This window comes from Thunnus thynnus, chromosome 1 (assembly GCF_963924715.1).
Source record: "Thunnus thynnus chromosome 1, fThuThy2.1, whole genome shotgun sequence".
In the NCBI taxonomy this organism is placed as follows: Eukaryota; Metazoa; Chordata; class Actinopteri; order Scombriformes; family Scombridae; genus Thunnus; species Thunnus thynnus.
The window spans coordinates 31,670,594-31,689,752 of NC_089517.1; the positions used below are offsets into that span (position 1 = coordinate 31,670,594).

At 39.4% G+C, this 19,159-nt stretch overlaps 2 protein-coding genes and 1 long non-coding RNA gene across 3 annotated transcripts in view; 2 read left to right on the forward strand and 1 right to left on the reverse strand.

Moving 5' to 3' along the window:
• Nucleotides 1-2,370, reverse strand: part of igf1rb (insulin-like growth factor 1b receptor) — a 57,071-nt gene extending 54,701 nt beyond the window's left edge. The window contains exon 1 of the mRNA XM_067595738.1: nt 718-2,370. Coding sequence (XP_067451839.1) covers nt 718-874 — 157 coding nt within the window. The 5' untranslated portion in view covers nt 875-2,370. The remainder of the gene's footprint in view (nt 1-717) is intronic.
• On the forward strand, nt 462-7,138 carry LOC137186673 (uncharacterized). The gene is made up of 3 exons (XR_010929060.1): nt 462-776; nt 3,377-3,496; nt 7,034-7,138. It is a non-coding gene; the product is annotated as an uncharacterized lncRNA (long non-coding RNA).
• Nucleotides 7,139-9,557: 2,419 nt separating this feature from the next.
• Nucleotides 9,558-19,036, forward strand: ap3s2 (adaptor related protein complex 3 subunit sigma 2). The gene is made up of 6 exons (XM_067595761.1): nt 9,558-9,763; nt 10,742-10,833; nt 12,458-12,569; nt 13,731-13,802; nt 16,750-16,857; nt 18,243-19,036. Exons 1-6 carry the CDS (start codon nt 9,695-9,697, stop codon nt 18,366-18,368), a joined length of 579 nt encoding a protein of 192 aa, XP_067451862.1. The 5' UTR covers nt 9,558-9,694; the 3' UTR covers nt 18,369-19,036.
• The last annotated feature ends 123 nt before the right edge of the window (nt 19,037-19,159 follow it).

Here is a 19,159-nt window from a genome sequence, read left to right on the forward strand (position 1 = left end):
TGCAGAGGCAGACAAGCCCAACTAAACTCAATTAGCTACATTTTAATTACCCAATTCCTAACTCTGTTTGAGTTTTTCTCTTGAGATTACAGATACCTCCCACATTTTGTTGATTCTGATTCACCACACTGTGACTCAGAGTTGACAGTGAGGTTTGTATATATAGCATGACTGACTTTCTCCACTGGCTGAGTCATAGTAATGTATTTACCAACAAACTTAAATTAAGTCTTTCTTCTTTATAGTGGAGTTTAAAACTGACTTTTAAAACACCGTCTACAATCTATCACAGTATTCACCAAAACCATGTAAACTACACTTATTTGCACTACTGACACATTGTATATTAAGTACTTTTCCCACTGAGGTAAAATCATATTTATATCAGAGTATTATACTGTACAATAATACAGCTTTCATGAAGTAGGTTTAATGTAAACAGAAAAAGGAGTCCCCAAAGCCACATGCAGAATAGCAGTGTGATGACATTTTTCTTAACTAATAATAAACTGCAAATTCAAGCACTCATATTTTCGTAATGTAAAGATGTAACATGTAAAATAACAAGAAAACAATGTCTCTATTTACATAGTGTTGTACGATACAGAATATATACAGTGTATTTAGTTTTCATCATAAGGAAAGCTACCGTTACTTCCTCAGTTTAGATAGTATTTGAGCATGTAATAAACAGCAGTGTGGAGTAGCAGTACTTACTCTCTGCGGTGGCGGGCCGGAGGCAGGACGACAGACCCAGCATCACACACCAAAACAAGGTCAAGCGGTTCCTTTCCATTCGAGACCTCATTCCTGGAGAAGTAAATCCCCCCCAAATCCTGTAAATAAATATGTTTAGGGGAGGAAACGTCGGCATAAACTGGTCAGAATGATTAAAAGGCTTTTTTAATCTCCAGCCAGCACCTTTTAGCTGTTAGCCGGCTAATGGAGCTAATAGCTACTACAAACAGGCTAGCAGGACAGTCCAACCGTGCTCCAAAAATCACCGATTTATTCCCCTGGCCAGAAAATATGTATTCATATTTCTGTTTATTCCCGCCAAACAAAAACAACACCACGTTGATGTGTATAATGAAACCAATGCGGCTAAACTAGCGGTGGGGGATTCCTCTGTAATCCGCATCTTCACTCTCCATATCTGGAGGAAAAAACGTTCAACGTCCCGCTGCTGGAGTATCCTCAGGAGGCAGGAAAAAAGAGTCAAACCCCACTACAGTTGGGATGGAAAGAGAGGGTCTTGGGTGTACAATAACATATTAAAAGGGTACACAACCCCCTTGAGTGAAGGACACGATGTTTTGTTTCGAAATATCCAGGATAAAATCTGGTTTTCAGACCGCAGCCTCCTTCTCCTCCTCCTCCTCCTCCTCAGCCGCTCATCATGCACTCACACGCCGCGTTGTTGTTGTGGCTGCAATTCATCTTCATACCAACGGAAAATGGAGTATTTGACCTTAATGCTCCGGGCCAGTTCAAGTCATCTGGTTATCTAACGCGCTCCGTCGATAGATAGCTGAACAGGTAGCGTCGTTAGACAGATTAATGTACAGGTACATACCGTACACAGTCTCTCCTTCGGTCGGTCTGCAGTCTGCCGTGTCCGCTGTAAACACGCCGCCGTGCGCAGAGATCGTCTCCGTTTCAACAGATGAATCACTCCAGCTTGTTTTTGCCCCGCCTTCCAGTCTATGAAAGTGGGCGTGGCTCCTGCTGCAGTTCAGCCACAATATGAGAGCAGTTACCATAGTGACCGGTCTGGTACTCATCACAAGAAGGTCAGTTTTTATCTCTGCGTGTTAACAGTATCGTGGACAGAATGAATAGTAAACATCTACGACACGGACACCACATCTCATTAATCTATCATATTTCCGCCGGTGGAGGAACTACTGATATCTTTTACTTAAGTAAAAGTAGCAATCGTACATACCACGGCACAAAAATACAAAAATACTTCACTACAAATAAAAGTCCTGCATTAAAATACTACTTAAGTAAATGTATAAAAGTATCAGCAAAATTTACTTAAAGTATTAAGAGTAAAAGTACTCATTATGAAAAATATACAAAATGTAAAATGTACTCACCACTCTTGGACTTTGTCATATTTGCTTGTCTTAAAACATTGAATCAAAGAGGATTTAATGCAGATTTTGTGACTCTAATCAACAGAAAAAGAGCCCTTTAATGTCAAGGTGAAAACAGATCTCTACACAGTGATCTAAATGAATTACAAATCAAAAAAATAATCTGTTTTACATGTAAAATATTGAACTGAAAAGTATCTAGTAACTATAGCTGTGAGGCAAATGTAGAAGAGTAAAACGTAGAATATTTCCCTGTGAAATGTAGTGGAGGGGAAGTATAAAGTAGCATAAAATGGAAATACTCAAGTAAAGTAAAAGTACTTCAAAGCTGTACTGAAGCACAGTACTTGAGTAAATGTACTTAGTTACTTTCCACCACGGCATATTTGCGACAGAGGACCACGTCACTATGCCATCTTTCCTTCTCTATACACACCAGTAACTGGAGTAAGGGTTATTAGATACACTGTCACTAATCCACCAGTAGCCTATAAACAAACTGATTCCCAGTTTGATGAAGCATTCATTTGTGCTCTTCCTCGCTGAGGTACCCATCGTCACTATAAACCATCACAAATTTTGACAGAGTGAGACCTCAGCGCTTCTTCTCCTCTCTGGTCACCGCCGTAGAGACTCCGTTTACGACGCGGTGCGAAGGAAATCCGGGATGCTGATCCAGGATCAGGGTTGTTTTGCTGCTCACAAATACTCAGCAGAGGGCTGCCTATACAAAGATCGTGTCTGTCTGTCTGCACCACCTAGAATTACAGTCTCAATCAATCTGCGTAGTTTCAAGTGTGTCTTTATATGTGCACAGTGTACAGGCTCATCATTCATACAAGTACGAATATCACTTGTGCCTTTATACATGATTACCTACATTAACGAACCCATGGGTCCACATTATGTCTGGCCTAGTGTTTTGTAGGCATGTGGCCATAGTTTTCACATTGTATATGTGCGTGTGTTTATCTAATAATCTGTAAAAGAATTCATGTAATATTTTTGTTTCTAAGCTCTGTGCCTTGTAATATTACAGTATATCTTAAATAAAAAGACACAAATTTAAAACTCATTTAAAAATTGGCTACTAAGATAAAAACCCTGCAGAGCTATGGAATCTGTTAGGATGGTTATTCCATAATAAACATTGAAAAGTTTGAAAATTAGCCCCTCAAATACATCTCATCAGCTCTGAGCTCTGTATTCCTGCAACAACATTAAAGGGGCTGTAAGCGATAACTTGGCTAACTTCCTGACAGTTCTTGCAGGTAGCACTTCCCTCCCTCTTCCCCACATCACCACATGAACGTGCAGCAGTCTTCGCCACAGCACCTTACAATATTAGGCACAGCAGCGATGGAGAGCAGTGGTTCATCTACCTCAAACCAGTAAGTACAACAATATATCTGTATAGCTACTGCAGCTTACATTTTAAAATCAGCTTGCACTGATATAAAGCAGGTCCTGCATGACTCCTGTCTCTTTTTTTTCCGGGCAGCTTTCTTTTCTTCTTTCTTTTCTTCAGCCATCTTAAAGTAATAATCGCAAAGATTTTCACTGAATAAATGTTGTTAAGTCACTATCTATCGCCAAATGAGGTAACACAATGGTGATTGACCCTATGGTCCACTGATGAAAGCCCTTGCATTTGCAGTATTATGATTATTATGAGCTGGGTGTCGGTGGCGACATTCCTGGGAAAAATTCAAAAGTAGTGACACGTTTTCCATCACCCAGCAGTGGTTGGTCCGCCAAAGACGGGGCCTTTCTCTGTCTGTGTGAAGTGGTGTACTGTTTTTTGGGTCTCTGCTAGTGTGACGTCACACAGGTGATGCTGTTTGGATCTCTGGGAGTGAGGTTGAGTGAGGTCCAAAACAAACCTGCAATTACCGCTTATCGCTATAGGTGCCGCTAATGAGAACAAAACGGAAATCAAGATTGTTACTTTCATTCACTTCATGTATTTGGTTGTGTAAACCATTCCTGGGAGCGCTGGAATCAATAGGTTAACCTGTTCCGCCACTGAAATTCTGCTGCCTGCCCATGAACGCACAGAGAGGACCGCCTCTTTGTGGAGTTCTCTCTCCTGATTGAATAAAGTGGGAACGGGATACCAGAAAATGTATTTTCTGTTCACTGGAGAGCAGAGGGACTGGGTGACCCATGTTATCGACCAAACACACTATATCAGTGATGGCTGTCGAATGTAAAGCTTTTTAACACCTATGTTTACCAAAAAATATTGCTTACAGTAAATTTTGGGTTTCCTCTGAATATACACTGAAATGCTGCCATCTTGAGGAGATAGGAACCAACTGCAGACTTTTAATGTACAGTTAAATAAAACACAAGGTGGACTTTTTGTCCACATTTCTTTGCATTATAATGATATGATGGGTGGTCCCAGTAGGTATATGGACCCCTTAACCCTGAAAGTGTCAATGCTGTGTTCTACCTATAGAGCTAAACAGGCTTTCACACCTTTAACCTTGGCGTTGCTGTTGCCTTGCTCTACCTGTTGAGCTCCAGAAAGTCACATCATTAAAAGGGAGAAAATAGTAATATTGTATCATTGTGAGCCGAATATACAGGAACACAGAACAGTTCAAGTTGTGCCCTTCTAAATGTGTATGGATACAAAAACAACTCATCACATCTGTCTTTTCATCACACTGTCTTTTAATTTGTTTGAGGAGGTGCAGTTGCACAGGTGCAGTTGAAGTGAACTGTTGATGTCTGAGGCCAAGGCGGAGGAAGTTGAGGGCCAGCAGCTTGTGATGCTGTGAGAGAAGCAGACAGTAAACAAAACCATCCATAGAAGAGCCCCTGACAGTTTTGACTATCCCTGTAATTACAGGCCGCTTTCATCACAGAGCAGAGCAGAGCACAGAGGCATTATTTGAACGCCACACATTACCTCAGCTCTGGCAGACAGCACGCAGCATCCGTCGCAATTCAACAATTAGCACTGAGAGAAAAAAAAAAAAGCACATTAAAAATGAAGTGAATATCAGTGGCCACCCAAGAGTCCAAATACAGTGAGTCACCCTCTAACAAGTGCTCACTGTACCAACATGACCCGCTTGTGCCAGAGAATGTTGTGCCTGTCTACATGCATTTGTTAAGTCCCTATTAAAGTCCCCATGAAGGCAGCCGGCGGGCCCACCTACCTCGACTGTCCCGGTGGAATCCATTCTCACACTGCACTCATGTGGAAATAAGCCTGTTTACCACCAACGGGTCACACATGCTAATGAGCGTCTATTTGTTTTCCACTGTGCTCATGTAGGAGGAAGGGAATTTAGGGGGGAAATAATAGATGATACACAGGCAACAACCCGGGTGGCTTTGCAGCACTAATGATGGAAAACGTAGGACAGAGAATTAATGGATATGAAATCAGAACAGGAAATGCGGATTAACATTTTGATATTGCTGAGGATGATCAAACAGAAACACAGAATGTCGTCTGATCTGGATTGAAAGTATTGGTGCAGTTGTTGGGCAAGGACCCTCAGGTAGATTTACTACAGATCCCCATAAGGTTTGTCTGATGGACCTCCATCAGAGAGATAAGGTGTGATAGAATTAGATACGTGTCTAGACCATAGGTTCTAGAAATAATCAGCTTATAGTGTATATAAGTCATCAGAAAAGTCTTTTTGTATGTTTCCCCTTTGTGCAAACAAACAAACACACACACACACACACACACACACACACACACACACACACACACACTACAGCATACACTATATTGTCTCAACATTCGGCACAACCATGAAAAAGTGCTAAATCCCCTTTAGGAGAAATTTTCATTAAGTTTTCTTTCTCCAGCGAAGTTAATCAGATGGTCTCCCTTACTCGAGGTTCCCTTGAGTAAGGTACTCTGAAGTACGGGTGTGAATGTGTGGAGCAGGACTCCGATGACAAACACATTCATGATACAATATGTGGACCCCAGGAAGAGTAGCTGTTGCCTGGTGTAATTGCTATTGGGGATCCCAATAAACGGATAAACTAAACTAAACAAGCAAATAGGTTGAAGCCAATCGCGGCCCAATTTGCAACTTACAAAAGTGTGATGTGGAAACTTGAAGCCTGTAGTGCACATACACAGAATGGACCGTTCAGTGACGTCTTCTGTATGTTTGAAATGAAAAATATTTACATATTCATAAATTCAGAATATTTCAATGATGGAGAAAGAGTAGAAGTAATTTTAAGAATTTTTAACAAGTTAACTGAACTATTTTGTGGAAAAACCATATCAGACACAAATTATCATTCAAAGTATTACAGCATTTTTTATATATCTTAAAATCTACAAAAGTGTTAGAGAGACCTGGAGTGGATTTTTTTTTTTTGTATATGTTAAAGAAAATTCTGACCGTAACCTGAATGCATTATCTACTGAAAAGACACCAACCTTTTATTTTTGCAAGTATGTCCAGCAACCTGTTAGTTGGTGTTTGGGAACACTCCATATAAGACCAAGACAACCCACTGCTAAGATGTGGCTTAGACTTTACGATGACAGAAGTCATTAGCCAAAGATGCTTGAAAGACTTTATTTGATGTTTTTGTTTCACAAGGCAGATGTTGCTGATTCTCATCTTTTCTGTGTGGTGTTTGAGTGGATTGAATCCTACAGTCCAAAGACCTGCAGGTTAGGTCGACTGAGGAATCTAACTTGCTTGTAGATAAAAAAGAGAGAGAGCATTAAACTGTTTCCCTGTGTGGTTTCCCCTGCCTCTTGCCAATTCATGCAAGCACTGGCTCCAGATCCCTCGTGACCCCAATAACCCTGATTAGAAAATAGAGGATGAATACATTCTGATTTCATGAATAATAATATTAAACTGACAGTATTTTGATTGTTAATTCACTAATTATATTACTCTAATCAGTTATTTTTGGAACAGGAACAGTCTGAGATGAGCCATAACAGAATTCACTGGCGGTAACAGAGATATTTACAGAGCAATATTACACAGGTAAGAAAAGATTTGCACCTTTATTCGCATACAGGGGCTGTCCAAAAACAGTTCCTTACAACACAATCATTTTGAAGTGAACAGGCTTACCATTTTGGTCAAGATCATGATATTTGTTTTTGTGGAGACTGTCAGCCATTGACTGTTAACCATTTCTGAGGCTTTATTTCGTAGTCTGGTCAAGAAGAAATTTCTTTAAGAGTTTTAGTGAAGCTCTTCTCTAAATACAATTTTCCTGTTTTTGGCATGTGTATATAGATTGATTTTTTTATACATTTTGCGGCTACTTTACATAATGTTAGTTTTAAACAGACTCTCCACCAATTCAAGCAGAAACAAAGAAAAGTAAAGCTGGTGTGACATCATCGCTTTGAGAGGTCAACGCAGTGTGAGGCAACTTACAAAGGTACAAAGGGTCCAGTAATTGCATGGTGCCTCAGTTGCTGGTGCATTACTCACAAAGGCTGCAAATTATGTAATGTTGCAGGGGAAAAGTTTCAGCTTTTGTGATGACACATGGGTAGGACAGAAAAAGAGAAGAAAGTGTAAACCCTCACCAATGTTAACTAAGGTCACTTTGTGGGATATTGGTTTAACAACACTACACATTTCCAACAAAAACTATAATTATGAGCTTCACTAAACTGCTGTACTGCAGGGCTCCTGTATTATATTGTGTGGTGTCTGAAGAATTGAACGTGTCATGTCAATGTGTTTTGAGAATGAGCTGACATACGAAGAACAATTGTACTAATGTTCAGGGGAAGCAAGGAAACAATCTTAAGTTTTTAGATGTATTCCATAATGATAATTTGGTTGAATTAAAAGCCTTAATATGTGCTGTAAATTCAATTACAGTTTTCCAGCTATATTCTTTCACATTCACAACATTTTTTCTTTGAGTTTATTTAGTCTTTTAGAGTGTTTCTGACATGCAATGCATAATCAGAAACAGAATCAGAATAATCTTTATTGTGTCCATTGTGTTTATATATGTCCAAGTACGTTTACACATAAAAGAATTTGACACTTGTTCAGTGTACTTAAACAGAATAACACCAAGAAAGACAATATACAGATGAAACCATTTCTGTGAACTGTAAACAGGATACAAATAATAATACATAAAGCTAGAATATGTGCATTTTCTGAAGAAAATGCGTGTGAGAGGTTGAAGCTGTTAGTTGCTGCTACCAGCTGCTACAGCTGCAAGCTGCTGCTCCAGCAGCCATTTTAAAATCTTTTAACGCCACCTACAGGTGGAATTGTATTAAATGCTACAGACTTGTTTAGCATCCCTATCTGTACAACTTTGCTGAGTTTGGTTACCATGGAATATTACATTAAAGAGATATGGCAGTTAATAAGTAGTATGGTGGTGTTTCACTAATGACCACAAGGTGGGGCTATTGGTGCCATGATTCAATATCTCGTGCACATTCTCATGGAGAACTTGTGTACCAAGCTTCATTTTATTAATGACAACAGAATTGCAAAAATATCATGTTAAAATGTTACTTTAGTGCTCCCTTGGGGTATAATTATACGAAATGTTACACCCTTGTGCAATATGACTGTGTGTACAACATTCCCAAATTTGGTTGCAATCCAATTCAGTATTGAAGAGTTATGGCCTGTTAAGTGCATCAGGCCACGTTTTCAAAAGTTTGGTAACCAATTACAGACAAATGGTAAGTGATATTCAAAAACAAACTCATAAGTGTTGTTCGGGGTCATCTAAATATGGTATGTACCAACTTTGGTGATGATTAAATGAAATATGTACAAAAAGAAAGCAAAAAATATGTTTACCAAAAAACGCAAAATTTTTCCAGGTGCAAATGAGCATGGCCTATATCAGTATAAGCTCATCCAAGGATCACACTGTGAAATTGTTGTTTTGACATGCCTCATGGTTCATGAGTTATTAACCAAAACATAAAAAACACATAATAACTGTCCACATGGCGGCGCTATAGGTATCGTGTTTTAATATGTTAAGCATTTCCGCATGGGACACCTGTCCATGGAGTATGAATACTTTAGCACTTTTAGTTTTTGAGATATCAGCTTTCAAACATTCCTCTAGACTTTCCATATAAATTTTAATATTTGAAATTAATAAGTAATTACATAAATTTAATTATATTTAAAAAGTATAAAACTTATATTAAAAAAGAATGATAGCAGTATTGTTCTGAAAAAGCTGAACGTTTTGATATTTGAATGGTTTCTGTAGCTGAAAGTATGCAGAAGTAGTTAGCGACCAGCTGCTGTGCAGCTCTCACACAATTATAAATAATAAATAATAATGTGCTACAACAGAGAGAGAATATCCGCATTTTATTCGATATTTTGATGAAGAACCAATAAAACTCATGTTTCAGTATTTCACCCGGAACGGATGATGTGATGGTGTTCGTTTGAGGTCGACTGTTGAATGCGGAGACGCAACCGGATGTACCTTATTAAGTCGTCCGGTCAGCTGAGAGGCCGTTCAGTACGATAGCTAATGTCATCTAAATAGTAAAAATAATAACATTTGAACAGTTATTTCTTATTGTGCTTTGAGAACGCGAAAGAGTAGAGATGATTAAAGCCATCTTGATATTTAACAACCACGGGAAACCGCGGCTGATCCGATTCTATCAGTATTTTGTGAGTATTTTGGGGATTGTTGTTCAAAACATTAGCGCTTTGGTAAACGGTAATATGTAACGAGCAGTCAGTGTTTGATTCGTTTTTATCAGTTTTCAAACAAATACTTTCAAACCTATGACCGGTGGGTGTTGTGGAGATTGTTTGACAATAACACAAGTTACAACTCTTGTCAGAAGTCACAGTTGGTAGCTTTATCTTATGCTAGCATGCAGCTAAATGAACCGACATCTGTTAGTTTCAGTTCCCCTCCTGTTGAAGCAAACATCATGTTGATGACATATTTTAAGGATGTATTAAAACGAGCATAATTAAACGGATAGAATTCGGCTGAAGACGTGATTTCGCACAGAGGAATCAGTTTCATCTAATAAATAATTATTTATTTTTCAATAAAAATTCGTTTTTTCTGTCATACTTTCTTTGGGGTAACAAGGGTCTAATGCTACACTTACTGTTTTATCAGCTAACCAGTTAAAAATCACATGGGACTACAAGTAATAGTAGTAGGAGTAATAATAATAATAACTATTGATACAGCACTTTTCAGAAACAAGTTACAGAGTGCTTTACAAAGACATGAAACCAAGAGAAATTACCAGATAAATAATAAATAAAAGTAGAAGTGACAAAGTAATAATAACAAGTGAGGTATGAACTATTAAAACACAGAGTAAAAACAAAAGAATAACTGATTCAAGATAAAGCAGTTCTGAAAAAAAATGTGTTTTTAAGAGAGATTTAAAAGAGAAAACAGAGCTAGTCTGCCTGCTCTCCAGCAAGGAGTTAGTAAGTCAGTAATATAAAGAAGGGTCAATCCCAAACATGCTTTAAAAGTAATCATTAAAAATTTTAAATCATTTCTAAAACATACAGGTAACCAGTGTAGAGATGCTACACTGGTTACCTGTAGGGTAGATTTACGAACCAGACTGAACGGTCATCACTTAGTAGTCTGTGTACCATGTTTTCTTGCAGGCGGAGGACATGCAGCAGCAGATCATTCGGGAGACTTTTCACTTGGTATCGAAGAGAGATGACAACGTCTGCAACTTCTTGGAGGGTGGAAGGCAAGTAGTGCTGTTTGCTATAACACACTTGAAGAACTAAGAGTGTATCTGCGCATGCACATGTAAAAGGACTTGCAGATGTGTTTGTCAGTGGTGAGCAAGGTGCCACTGTTTGGAAAAACTGCATCAACTGAACTGGGTTGGTTTATGTTGTGACAGCTAAACATGAGTTTTTCATATATTGAAGACTGTATGGCAGACCTCTCATTTCAATTATGATGTGTTATTACATGTTGACAACATTTTAGAAAAGACAAACAAAAGAACAAAAGACTGACACTATAAACCCTGGGCCATGTTTGTGGGATTTTGCTGTTCGATTTGATGTCACCTGACAGATGAAGATGAGCCAGCAGCTGACCGCAGATGCAGTAGCATGACTTTAACCATTAGATGGAGGCAAATCCACAAAAGAGTACTTGGTCTTGGTCACTGTTTTTTCTTTTCTCAATCAAGTCATTTTCATACATAGACCAAACTGATAGCATGTATTTATTTCATCGACCATGCTGACCTGTCACCTCTGTTAACTCTTCACACACAGCAGAAAGCTAAAACCAGTGTAGGAAATGTAAAAAAAACATATTTTGGGGGGCAACTTTTGCCCCCACTGTCTAAAAAAATTGGGGCATTTACAACATTTTGGGGGCACTTTTAAAAAAAATAGCAATTAGTGCATCTCCAAATGTAGCCATGATGACGTTTTGACCATGGATGAAATAACATTATAGACTCAACTATCCAGCACTGCATCATTGGTTAGTAGACTGGAAACATGTTCTAGATTTGAGACTAAAAAGCTTCACTTCACTTGATGCACTGAGCTCAGTAACGTTAGTCAACAGCACCGATCAACCCTCCAGTTGGAAGGGAAAGAAATCACATGTAGGCTGTAACATTAACGTTACCTAGCCAACATGCTAACACTAATGTTAGCTAACGTGCTAGACCAAACACATTCTCTAGCGTTAATGTTACTTACCACAAGCGTAACGGTGATGCTTGCTTGTTTGGTGAAGATGAACTGAATACTTTTTAACCTGTTTGTTTCCTTTAACAAAGTGGTGATTAGCTTGTGGCTGTCCAGGCTATGTTTGGGTGGATGAGCTCTGCATGCTTTACAGAAGAGGAGAGTCATCTTATTCACCTCTTCAACATCAAGCTGGTCTATTTTTCCATTTTTCAGTTGTAGAAGCAGCAACTTTCTTTGCCGTCTTATCGGCTAGGGATGGCGTTGGTGATGACTCATGATTTGGGTTGCTTTCTTTGGTAACAGTTGGAGCTTTTTTAATGAGGTAATGGTCCATCACAGCAGCCAACTTCACTGGAGGTGCAGGATTGCATGTTCTCAGCACTGTTTGTGTGAGTGTGTGTTAGAGATGGAAATGAAATTAATTGAATTAGAATAAAATGATGGCTTAATGTAGGATTAGGGTATCAGTCTAAACTGGAACTATGAAATTATTTTTATTGAAATCTTGGGGGCAATTTTCGCTCCTCAATCACAGTTTTTAGGGGCATTCTGAGATTTCTTGGGGCATTTTTTGTCCTTGCCCCCCAATTAGTTTACAACACTGGCTACAGCTGAATTTTCTTCTCAAATGGCATTTTTATCTGTTTTCAGTCTCATCGGCGGCTCTGACTACAAGCTGATTTACCGGCACTATGCCACCCTCTACTTTGTCTTCTGTGTGGACTCATCTGAGAGTGAGCTCGGCATTCTGGACTTGATCCAGGTAAGCTGTTAGTTTATGGAATTGCTCTGTAGAGATACTTACTCTACTTTATTTATTTAATGTGTGGTTTCTGTAGGGGAATCACATCTCCTTTTTCCCATAACACCTTCTGTTTGTTCTCAAAGCTTGAAAAGAAAACACCCCGTCTCTCCTCGCCTTCTCACCAACCTCTACGTTAAAATATGTTTTATCAGAATACTCTATTTCTAAGACAGTCATGCAATGACAGAATGTGAATGAGGAAACTGATATCACAGATACAGGCTGTACAGGCGGGTTAACTAAATTATCACCTGAACATGCTGACATGCTTTTTTCTTTCTTTCTTTATCAGTGCAAAAATCTGCCTTCGCATCTTTATTATCCCTGTGGGGAAATGTCAGTGTTCTTAGAGGCATAACTCATCCACATGTACGAGAATCAACGCCCTAAAAAGATAATCAATGTCACTATTACATTGAACTGAACAGACTTACTGGCAGTAGAATTATGACATGCAGAATAAAATACACACTTACACTTAACTTAACACTTACTCAAGGGTAAAAAATCTAATTCACTGGAAAAGATGTGACTGCATCTGTCTTTGCTTGTCTTCCGAGAAGGGGTGCAACAAATCACCAAACAAACATTAACCAACAAAACCAAGAAAAGTGCATCACCAACGTTACGTCAGCAGCCATGTAGCTAATAAGCTGCTCAGCTGCAGCACATTAAACAGTGTGTAAAAATATCCACAGATGTCACTGAGGACCAGTTAGATGCTGGTTTGGTCGTTGCTCTTCTAAATCCCTGTTAGCGACGCATCTGATGACTCATCACACAGTAACTTGCAGACTAACAGTAAACCCAGATCCACTTGTGTGGTCCAACTCTTAATATTGGCATCAATATATTTTAAATCAACTACCATATGTGTAGTTTTTAAGATGTTCTGTGTGTTAGAGTCAGTATGAGGTGTGAAGTTTGGACCACAATCATCTTCACTCACATTCTACAGACTTAAAGGAAATTGTGTCATCCACATCTTAAATGCCAACAGTACAAATCCCTGAAATGAAATCACAATCTCAACTGAAATCATTTTTAGGCTCACTCTTCTCTACATGTAGATGTTTGAGAAATGAGATGTTTGACCGCTTGCATCCTTCTTCATCATAGGTGTTTGTGGAAACGTTGGATAAATGCTTTGAAAACGTCTGTGAACTGGACCTGATATTCCACATGGACAAGGTGAGAGAAAGGTCGTCCTTGTTATGTTACTATTAATGTTGGGTGGATACTTTGGTTTCTCTGATAAGTGCTGGGAATGACATAATGACATCATAAATGTCTCTGGGGCAGAACACAACAGCCTTAGTAAATCTGACCCTGTCTCTGTTACTTTCATCCAAAAATCCGTCATCCAAATCCATGTTTGTTAAGTTTAATTTATGTGATGATTGATGGACATGACCCCAAAGTAATGGGCAGGGTAGTTATGTATCTGTGTGTGTGTGTGTGCGTGCTTTTGTGTTTCTCTGCTACACAAAGAACTGCTGTTTGTTTTGTGTGTAGTTCCAGTTTTTTTTTTTCCCCTAACGCTGTGTAACAAACTGGCCTCCTGACATACAGGAAGTCATGAGAGAGTAAGTCTGCAGTTTCTTGTCTTGCCATTTTCACCTCAGAGGAGAAAAAACAAACACATGTTCAAGGTTTTTAAAGATGTCTTTCAGATAATGGATTCTAAAGGGAATTGATGTTGGACTATACAGGCTCTTTTTAAAGTGAAGCTGTGTGTTGCTCAAGCCTCTTTTTCTCTCCCAAGAGCTCAGACAGAAGTGTTTGCTGGAGACTAATCAGACACTTCTACGACCATCTTGATTGAATTTTCTCAGCAGGAAATTGACGTCATGTGGTGCAGTGGGGGTTTGGCCTGAGGAATGTTCACAGGATGAAACTTGAGGCTGGACAACAACCTTTCAGTCACTTATGCAGGGTTCAGTGGGTAGTTGGTTGTTTTTTAAAAATAGGCTTAATATCCCCAGTTTATCATAGACATATGCAGATTAATAAATTACAGATTTAGGCTGCGTCACCAGTTTTAATGAGGTTATTGTTTTTATTGCCTCACATCACTTAATGCAGCTATTACCGATACAGTCAAAGCTGTTCTAGGCGTGACTTCTTTTTTTTTTCCCAGTTAATCATCCTCAACCTCAAAGTCAAACTGCAACCAAGGACACTCTCATGTTCCCCGAAATATATTCTGCCCACAGGAGTTCCCTAAATTTAAACGTGAAATTGAAAGTGAAAAGTCTAAAAGTGACATTGAAATAGTTTCCTAATGAGCCGTGAGTGAACGGCACGTTCCAGAGAGAGAGCTGGACTCTCTGACATTAGATTATATTCTTTTCTCACCCCATTTGTTTAGTTTACATACATCTTAGCCAAATACATTTAAACTCAGTTTTTCACAGTTCCTGACATTTAATCGTAGTAAACATTATCTGTCTTTGGTCAATTAGGATCACTACTTTTAACTTTTAAGAATGTGAAATGTCAGAATAATATTTCCAGGCAGAACTGGTGTAACTGAGTCACATTTTAGGCTTCCTTGCTCGCACACACTTTTTCAGTTCTGCCCACAAATTTTCTATTGGATTGAGGCTTTGTGATGGCCGCTCCAGTACCTTGACTTTGTTGGCCTTAAACCGTGTTGCCACATTTTGGAAAGTATGCTTGGGCTCATTGCCCATTTGGAAGACCCATTTGCGACCAAGCTTTAACTTCCTGGCTGATGTCTTGAGATGTTGCTTCAATATATACACATAATTGTCCTTTCTTATGATGCCATCTGTTTTGTGAAGTGCACCAGTCCCTCCTGCAGCAAAGCAACCCCACAACATGATGCTGCCACCCCCGCGCTTCACCGTTGGGATGGTGGTGTTTGGTTTCCAAGCCTCCCCCTTTTCCCTCCGAACTTAATGACGGTCATTATGACCAAACAGTTGAATGTTTGTTTCATCAGACCAGAGGACATTTCTGTGGATGTAAACTTCCGACTCATTGGAATTGTGATATAGTGAATTGCGAAATTGGGAACACAGCTGCTAAAATTTCACACGACCACTAATGACTGTGTGAGCACAATAACACCCTACGTAATGGTGGAATTGTTTTGAGTCATCCTCATTCCTCGAAGGACATCTATTAGGACATCTGTAAGGTGCTGTTATGTAGGAGTATTTTCGTTATGTGTGTGCGTAGGGAGTCTGTGGTTGAGCAAGCGGTAAAATGAGCAATTCTCATTTTAGCGTCAGCCGCTCTTAAACAGAGAACGGAGAAATGTCTGGCTGCTGAGTCTCTTCCAAGTTTTGCCCCCCCCCCCCCAATCAGTCAACGTAGGGGAAACGCTTGAATTTAAGGATGCACGATATTATCAGCATGTCATCGGTATCGGTTGATAAATGCTCTAAAATGAAAGGGTGAAACAGTCCGTCAAGGAGCTGCTATGCTCGGCTGCACAGATAGTAAACACTTCAGCTGACAAGATGTACCACTCTGTTTGGAAAAAATTTCTTCTTTTTTTTTTTATAACGGCGATTGGCAACCAGCGTATTAGGTGCATTACCACCACCTTCTACTCCGGAGTGTTTACCAAAGATTAAATCCTGCACATCAATGCTACTGCTCCACCCACATGGCAAGTTCATTAAGTTCATTAAGTTCATTAGATTTCTTGATCATGCTTAGTACAATCTATGCTTGCATGCATAATAGTCTCCTCAGCCAGCTGGGAAAAAAGTGCATATATCGGCATCGGCATTGTAAGTGAAATAATCTGTCCCGAAACACTTTTGTAAACATTAAATCTTTGAAGTGGTTAAAAAAAAGGCAGTGTCAATGACTTTAGCGTAAGTGTGTGTAAACTTCTGACTTCAACTGTATAAAGAAACACAGATGAGATAAGTTGCGAAACAAGGCAGTATTAGACTCCACACAGCTTCAAACATATGCGTCTGACTGCTGTTTAGAACAACCAGTAAGTGATGATTCGTCTTCCTTTTTGTTTCTTTTGTCGTTGTTTTTTAAATTTTAAATTTGGCAGCATCTTCTAAATGTTACTGTAAGTCACAGCAGAGACTTGTTGTAGTGACTGTGACTGTTTATTAACCGCTGCGCCGTGCTCTCTCTGCAGGTCCATTATATCTTGCAGGAGGTGGTGATGGGAGGCATGGTGCTGGAGACCAACATGAATGAGATCGTAGCTCAGGTGGAGGTGCAGAACCGCATGGAGAAGTCAGAGGTCAGATTCAAGGGTCTTTACATGTCTTAACCCACAAATTTGAAACAGTGTGGACTTTCCATTAGTATCGAATATTCTCCAATGTGTACCATGAGTTTTTAGAAAGATGAATGTGTTTGTTTTGCGTCTCTGGCAGCCACTTTTTATCATTTACTTTACTTTAAAGCTTGCTTGAGACGTCATCCATCACATTAAAGGTCACTGACATTCTGAGCCCGGATCCAGACCTCTGAGTCACCACCTACGTTTCAGATTTTTGTCAGTGATACAAGCACATCCTTTGATGGCTGTTCCCCACAGTTTAAGAAGTGACTGACCAATCAGAGTTACTTAGGTGGGGCTAAGGATGGGGCAGCTGTACAAGTTGCACAAGTTGTACAAATGACAGAAATAATAACTCTGCAGCTGCTTCCGTGTCAGCTGAAAACGATGTGGGACAGATATATCACTAGTTTCACAACTGATTTGTTAGGGGTAAACAAAACAAAATAGTCCCTCGCCACAAGACATGGGCTAACATGAGCTGAATGAATGAAATGAAACAAAACATGTTGTGTAATGACACGTAGCCTACTACAACAGCTCACATGGTAAATTTATTATGATGAAAATAATTCCAATCGTTTCTTCTTTACCGGACTCTTGTTTTTTGTTAAGCCACCATCAACAAACTCAACACTTCTGATGTTTTTTATCACATTTAAAGCCAACTATGAAAGGTAACCGCTTTCTTGCTGGTAATTAGATGAGAAAATCAGTACCACTCTCAATATTTTTTTCATTTTTGGAGAGAGACAGTCCAGCTGTTTCCCCTCGCTTCCACAAGCCAAGCTAACTATCTCCTGTCTGCAGCTGACAAATATAATGAGTTTGCTAATCTTATCAGCTTTTAGCAAAGAAGCAAAGAAGCAGATTTCCCAAAGTGTCAGACTGTTCCTTGGAGGCTGCATCTCCAAATTTCCTGACATGCAATGAATAGGAAGCCTTTTGTCAACAGTCCCACAACAGATTGTGAAAATGTCAGCAACATGATGTACTATGGGATAGAAGAAGTCAATTTCAGATGATTTTTCTTACTGCACAGACAAACTAACCAACGGTAACCTTGAAGGTAGAAAAAATATTAGAAATCTAATGATATGCTGCATAATATTAATCTAATGGTATGCTTTAAAAATAGCTGACAAAGTATACATGATACTGTATGTAATAAGTGGGTTAAATCATTTTTCTGAAAAGCCCACAGTTATTATCTCCCTGCAGGAGCTTTTTTTCTGTTCCCAAAAACTAATGCCATCACAATAATACATAAGATGCTTTAACTATTTAAGAATTTCACACACTGTGGCTTAAAAGTTGTTTTCCGTGTCGTTGTGTTTGGGCAGGGAGGTCTGTCGGCGGCCCCCGCTCGCGCTGTCTCCGCCGTGAAGAACATGAACCTGCCCGAGATTCCCCGCAACATCAACATCGGAGACATCAATATCAAAGTGCCGAGCCTCTCCCCATTCTGAACAAGCATCCCAGCTGAGCTCTGCAGGGCTGATGTACTACTGACGGCCTCTTTTCCCTGCAGCTCCCACCCCCCCCTTCCCCCTTCCCGATTCCTCCACCCAGCTCTGTTGTTAATACAGAGTAACAGTTTTTATATTGTACCACAAAACCACAGCAGCCGTATTCTCCCCTTCATTCCAGCCTGTACGGGAGAGAAGCTGCTGATTGTTTTTGAGTTCTACTGTATACTAGTTACAGGAGACTCCAGTTGAAGGATTTGCACAATAATGTAAAGCTCGATTCTATAAAGCATTAAGTGTGATATTAATATCTATGTATTTTCTGCGATTGTATATTTTCTTTTCTCTTTTTCTTCCTACCAGTTTATTTCCCTACTTTCCAAAAGAAAGATGATCTTTGTTGGCCCAGCACACATTTTCCTACATGTTTCTTCCAGTCCTCTGACGTTCATCACCAGTCCTGCCTACATTTTGAAAACGTTTCCCCTCTGTGTCGAGTGGAGCTTTTAGACAGTTTGCTATAATCATTTGTCTTCTGTGTTGGGCTCCAATTACTCAAACACATATTTATCTCCTGTTCCAAATGTCTGCTAATAATCTTCCCTGCACTTGGCTCCTGTCAAAATGTATTTTCCCTTTTCTGTAAAATATAGTGTTTCTGACATCCATGTGATTTGTCAGTGATATCACTTGTCCTCCTGTGTATAGATTGTGCAAATCTACATGTCGTTTAGTTCTAGCCAGGTTTTTATATGCTGTGAAAGGTTCTTGCCAACATCTGTGTAGAGGCG

Bases quoted from the DNA above. Each gene is read 5' to 3' on its own strand.
- ap3s2 (XM_067595761.1), top strand. From the start codon at position 9,695: ATGATTAAAGCCATCTTGATATTTAACAACCACGGGAAACCGCGGCTG. The intron at 9,764-10,741 runs GTGAGTATTTTG...GTTTTCTTGCAG, and splicing joins TCCGATTCTATCAGTATTTT to GCGGAGGACATGCAGCAGCA. The intron at 10,834-12,457 runs GCAAGTAGTGCT...ATCTGTTTTCAG, and splicing joins AACTTCTTGGAGGGTGGAAG to TCTCATCGGCGGCTCTGACT.